At 45.3% G+C, this 6,427-nt stretch overlaps 1 protein-coding gene across 1 annotated transcript; it reads right to left on the bottom strand.

Moving 5' to 3' along the window:
* Positions 1-8: 8 nt before the first annotated feature.
* On the bottom strand, positions 9-4,350 carry LOC124232052 (glutathione S-transferase A1-like). Its single transcript, XM_046649032.1, has 3 exons — positions 4,242-4,350; positions 1,206-1,257; positions 9-232 (listed from the first exon to the last, which is right to left on the bottom strand). Exons 1-3 carry the CDS (start codon positions 4,326-4,328, stop codon positions 9-11), a joined length of 363 nt encoding a protein of 120 aa, XP_046504988.1. The 5' UTR covers positions 4,329-4,350.
* Positions 4,351-6,427: the final 2,077 nt, after the last annotated feature.

The raw sequence follows: 6,427 nt of genomic DNA, 5'->3' as shown, positions 1-6,427 counted from the left end.
GCTGGTGGTCATGATCCCCCAACACGGTCTGGGTCCCCCAGGGAAGGACCTAAATTGTTCCTATTAATTCTTGACAAAACAGCAGGAAAAATACCGTACAGGGCTCTCTCCTTGGTGTCTTTCCCATAGAGGTTGTGTTTGGCGGCGATGTAGTTGAGAATGGCTCTGCTCTGCACCAGCTTCATCCCATCAATTTCCACCATTGGCACCTGCTGGAACATCAAACTCCCATCTTTCAAAAGAAGAACAGGAAAAGTAGAGTGAAATGCTTTATGGATCTCATTCTTTGAAGATGAAAAGCTGTTTGTTGAAAGGACTAGCAATGTAAAATGGAACTGAAATTACTGGGTAAAACTTTAACAGAAGAGCAGTTGTTGTGAGCTTCCCACAGTCCTTCTTTTGTGTTCAAGCCTCCCTTCACTTTTGAACCTGTTATTTCATTTCTGGTTTTATTCCCCATCCAGATACTTGGTAGGTCCCTGTATTTCTTGTGCTCGATTTCTCTTCATGGATATTTGAGGAAGAAGTTGGGAGAAGCTGCAACAGGACCACCAGGCATTTGCTATTTCAGGTGGGACGTTCCGAGAACAAGTCTATGGTGCAGCTGGCATTAAGGCCAGTAGTAAGTGAGATTTCTATGGAGGGTGATTTGTTCCACCATTGGATAGTGTTGGTGGGGGCCCCTGTTTTCCCCACCCAGTCCTGCTGGCCTCCCTCTTTCTCTCTCTCCTCACTGACTTACCTGGCATTCCAACTATCTCAACAGCATCTTGTGATCTGAGTCTACAATACGGTTAGGACTTCACGTTTTCCAGTCATCAGGGAGAGAATTCTAGGCAACTGCTGGGCCTGTTTCTCCTCTTTCACTCTATTGCATGTGTTTGCTGTCCTTTCTGGGAGGCTGTGGCATCCTGAGCTGATACAGCTCAGTCATGGTGCAGAAAAGCAGAAGAAAGCAAAGAGAGGGATCCACAGGACACCGGGGATGGTCCCGTAGCAAATAGAAGCTTTCAGCCCTTCCTGGTCCTGAGGGAGTTACCAAAGCTGCTCAGGGAGCCCCACCCCATACATTTGAAGCACTTCTCTCCCTCTCTTTGGGCCCCAACTCCCAGCATACACACACATAGGCATTGCCTGGGGTTAAATCTCAACACGTGACTTCGACTAGATCCTCTCATCAGAGGAATTTAGACACTTGGTCTTACCATTTTTTAGCTTTTCAAAGTCTTCTGGAGTGTCTATAAATGTCTCTTCAAACTGGAAAGCAGAAACAGTAAGTGAGCTCCTGTTCTTTCATTCCACAGCATTATAAAAGTTTTAAACTTGAATGTCCGGCACATAATAAGGAGGAGGAGGATTTCTGAGCTTGTCAGACTACATAGGGGAGTGTGATCAGGGAGACTGGAAATTTAGGTTAGAGCCACCAAGGAAAGAGCACGGGTGGCAGCAGGTAACGGCTCATTCTTGAGGTTTCAATTCACCTCCACTTTGTTTCCACCTCTGTGGACGATCCTGGTCATTGCGGGGAAGTCACGGAGGGAAGGGACTGGGAAGTTCACCTAGTTACGGGATTTTAATATCTCAGGAAAGCCTGTCTCTCCAGGTGAGATCACGACAGGACCTTGTGTGTCCTCCAGTATAGGGTAACCATGGGGCCATGACCATCCCAGAAGCTATCACCAGTGACTTCTGCTGTCATTGACATCACTGCATCCCACGAGGCCCCACTTAGTATGAAATGAGTCCTGTTTGCTGCACACTTTTAACTCTAAGATTCAGAATTTCCTCTCCTGGGAAATTGGGACACCCTAGGTTAGATTCCCAACTTAAGAAAGGAAAAAGAGTTCCCAAACTAGTTTAGAAAAATTGATTTTTAATCAAGAAACCTTGGTTTCTGATATGACTGCCTGGATTTGAGCATCATTTCTTACACGTGCTACCTCTTGACGTTGGACATGTCACCAAATCTCCTCGTGTCTCAGTATCCTCATCTATATATGGGTATAGTTATGGCACCTATGTTATAGGTTGGTGGGAAGATCAAATCAGTAAGGTATGCAAAGGCCTTTAAACAGCACCATGTATACATTAGGTGCTCAATAAACAGAAGTTGTCAGGATTTTCAAAGATCGTTGCTTTCATCATGTTATCCCTTTTTTTTTTTAAATTTAAAGCCACCTCACATTTGTGAACCTATCCTCCGTCCTTGACCTACATTCAGGACTTTGACCTTGGTGTAGATTCTCCTTCTCCTGAGACAAGTCTCTCTGGTTGGAGGGCAGCCAGCAGCAAGGCCGTCATCTGACCAGAAGCTCTGAGTGCTTGTGGGGTTTCAATACAAATATGAAAATCAGTCAGTATATGATCATGCAGTTTACTTAATCGGCAGAATCGACCAAACCAAAGGTCAAAAGAGACCAATGTCAAGAAAATGGATCTCAGTGTTGATGCGATTTGGTTCCAATCTTGGCTCTGCCTCACGGTAGCTGTGTGATCAGGGCACAGTCACTTAGCATCTCCAGGCCTCAGTTTCCTCCTCTATCAAACACAGGGAGGACATTTTCTTAAACGGAGTATGTTGTGTTAAAATACAGATTACAGGACCCAGGCCACACACACCAAGTATAACTAGTAGTGCTGTTTGCAGTGGCTGCTATGGTTTAAAGGGTTCTTGATGGTGAAAAGCTTGGGAATCTGGGGAATTCTAACTTGTCCAGTGGAAGCATTTATTGTGGATCCACATGGCTCCACAGAGTCAGACTATAGAGATAGTGAGGTGGGGCGCAGCAACTCCTAAAGCACCCAGTTCCAGACAAACATAAGGGATGGTGGTTGCTCATCTAGGGAGGGGGGCCAAGGTGGGATGGGTTGGCTGGTGAGATGACGTTTGTGAGGCTAATGGAGACGGATGGGATGGTGAGGACCAGGCTTTGGGCACAGGGAACCTAGAAGCCATGACCGAGAGCCTCTGGTAAGTCCTGCCGCACCCCTCTTGTCAGTCAAGCTGATGGAGAAGAGGAAGCCTGGGATGCGCTCAGCATCTCCTCTACTTCCCCCTCCTGTGCTGAAGTCATCCTGCCAGGGGCTCTGAACACATCCCTGAACCCCACAGCTGACCCTGGAGGCAGCACAGTAGAGGTTCCTGTCACAGGATGCCACCTCACCTGGATCCCTCCTCTTCTGCTCCCACATGAGGTACAAGATCTCCTGAGCTCGTCCGTGACTCCTTCCCAGGAAAACCCTCCCAGACTTGCTGGTCTGTGTGATCTGGACTGAGAAATGTTTTTCACAGTGACACCTCCAGAGGGCAGCACTCAACAGAGTCCCAGGAAAACCTACCAGCTTTCCACTGGGACTGTGGCATTTTGGCACTGTAAATGCTTGGGTGTCCTCCTAGATGCTCCCTCCTCCTTTTAATCACCTCCTTACTTGTGTGCAACCTCAATAGAATGTAAGCTGCCTGAGGACAGGGCCCTTGTTCATCTGTTTCTCTGCACCTGGCGCTTGAAGGTGCTGAACAAAACCACTGCTGAGTGAGTGTATTACTCTTTCACAGGTGGTTACTTACAATTCACTCCTCCCATATTTCTGGCTCTATCTTAGCTTTTATTATGTTTTACTTAATTTTTCTCATTTTATTGTGGAAATTTCTAGCATGTATAAAGATAAACAGGAAAGTATAATGCTGCTCCGTGTACCCTTCATCCAGTCCCATAATAACCAACTCAAGCCAAACTCCTGTCATCTGTATGCCCACGACTCTTCCTCTCTTGTAGTAATTTGAAAAATAGAAACATCATATATTTCATTTTTAAACATTTCAATGTACATCTTCAAAATAAAAGAACTACTTAAACAACAAGCACAGTACATTATCACACCTAAAGCATCAAAGATAATTCTTTAATATTATCTACTATTTGTTCATGTTCATGTTTCTAATTATTGAATAAATGTCATAAATGATATTTTACACTTTGTTTCTATCCAAATCCAAATAAATTCCACACATTGTGGTGAGCTTCTTAAATTTACTTTAATTGTTTATGCTGTTTGATGACAAGAAATTGTAATTTTATGTTAGGTCAAATCTGTTCATCTCTTAATTGCTGTATTTTTTCTCAATGCATAACTCTTGAGAAAAGAGATGGTTTAGAGAGAATAGTCTCCTAGCTCATGGGAGGAAGGACTTCGATAGTCACTTCTAGATCCAACTGAAGACGACCAAACTCAGAACCGACCTCGACTCCAGCGGCAGCCAGGAGCCACCGGATCGGCTCCATCCGGCCTCGTCCATTGAAGTAGTGAAGCATGGGCTTCGCTGCCATGATGCAGTCTCCTGGGCTCTCTCCACCTGAATCAATGAAGGAGTGAATGAATGAAACAACAGAAACAAAACTGCACTTTAAGATCCGTGATTAACAGCACCAACAATGCTGAGGAAGGGTCTGCCTCCTTCCTGGCAGACTTGGAGAGTCCCTGGAATGCCTTCCTTGGCCCAACTTCTCACCCTCAGGAGCCGAGCCCAGGAAACTGCATCAAACCATTCTCCAGTGTCCACTGGGTAAAATCTGGTGGGCTTAGCCGCCTAATAGGTGAGAGTCTGTGGTAAGGATGTGTGCTTGATTTTAGGGGGAGGGAGAAGCATTAGAGAACTACTATTTATTGAACATCTCCTCTTAACAATCCTGATGGAATGCTAACTCCTTTGCATATATTTTATCTTTTTTTTTTTCCTGAGGAAGATTTACCCTGAGCTTACATCAGGTGCCAATCTTCCTCTTTTTTTTGGCTTGATGAAGATTACCCCTGTGCTAACATCTGTGCCAATCTTCCTCTGTTTTGTATGTGGGTGGCCACCACAGCATGGCCAAGGAGTGGTGCAGGTCTGCGCTCAAGATGGGAACCTGCGAATCCAGAATACTAATGCAGAGCGTGCCGAGCTTAACTACTATGCCACGGGGCCAGATCCTGGATACATCACATCTTTAATCTCCTAACAACCCCATGAAATAGTTGTTATTTTATCCATTTTATAGTTATCGAGACCACGGCTTAGACATTAAATGACACATCCACAGTCACACTTCAGCTAGTGTTGGATGTGGAAATCCAGCCCAGGAGTAAAGGGAGGGCAGGGTGGGAACCGACACAGATGCAGGCCCTGGGAGCCTGTGAGGGCCTTGAACCATAGTGCTTCCCTGACAGCGAGGAGGCAGAGGGAGCAGTGTTAAGGCTTCATTTGTTCCAGAGCTGGAATTGGGGCTCAGACTCGCTGAACTGTGGCTCAAAAGATCCTAATCCTTTGCACAGATGCAGGATGCTGATTCCTTGCTTTTCATGGAATGCTACTTTCTACCTCTACTTGGTGCATTTTATAATATATAGAGACAGAAGTTACTGCATTAACTTTTCAGTATATGGAGTGGACATTTGTTCACTGTCTGTCATACAGTGGATGCTCACTAATTTGCCGTCATTTAATCCTACAAAAATCTCCTGAGGTGGAATCTCTTATTACTCTCACTTCACAGCTGGGGAGACGGAGGTTTCTAGAGTAACTTGCCCAATGTAGGTTGTGGTCCTGGGATTCAAACCCACTTCTACGTGAAACCAAAGTCTAGGACTCATTTTCTGTATCGGGATTTTTCAAAATACACATGATCATCCTTTAGTGGATTGTGAAATCCACCAACTTTTAAAACAAAATACAAGACAGTAGACACTATCCAAGTATACCATATGCAGACAAGGGGAGCATCATTTCAGGAGTTTTACATTCAGTCATAAGTGTGTTGCATGCGTGGATGTGTGCACACTCATTTGGCCAACAGATGGTAAGAGAGACACAGGTTGTGTCCAGTCAGCAAACTCTGAAAGCCCTTGTTCCATCCCAGGCTGCGTGGGTAGTCGACACCGCAGGGGACCAGAGACTGACACCCAGCGGCTCCAACAGTGGACATGGCTGGTTCTCTCATGGGAGTGAATGCAAGTGAAACTGGCAAACATTTAGCCATTGATGATGAAGTAGCTAGGAACTAAAGGTTTTTTCCTTGTTGCAGTTACTGACTCTAGCTTTCAGCTGTTTAACCTGCCCATTGTTAACTACGCTGCTTAGGCCATATGCTATCTGACTCCCACTAGGCTCCTATAGATACCATCTTCCTGGAGCCTGGGTCACCATGGTGATTGGTATTTGAGCTATTTCTCAGGAATTAGAGCCCTTTTTCCCCTCCAGGCTAGCTGATACCACCAACATATCAACTGGGCATGCACAGATGTCTGATAGGTGACATTTTGAGGTCAAGAGGCTAAAAACTCCACCCTCATATCATGCTCACACTGCCATTTTGTGAGCATGGGTCATATGAAGAGGCATGGAGTCTGACTACACTTGCACAGATCATCAATTGCCTCACCTCTCCTC

Source organism: Equus quagga, unplaced genomic scaffold (genome assembly GCF_021613505.1).
Source record: "Equus quagga isolate Etosha38 unplaced genomic scaffold, UCLA_HA_Equagga_1.0 HiC_scaffold_19085_RagTag, whole genome shotgun sequence".
NCBI classification, from domain to species: Eukaryota; Metazoa; Chordata; class Mammalia; order Perissodactyla; family Equidae; genus Equus; species Equus quagga.
The sequence above is the reverse complement of the archived record's forward strand: the minus strand, read 5'-3'. Positions and strand labels throughout refer to the sequence as shown.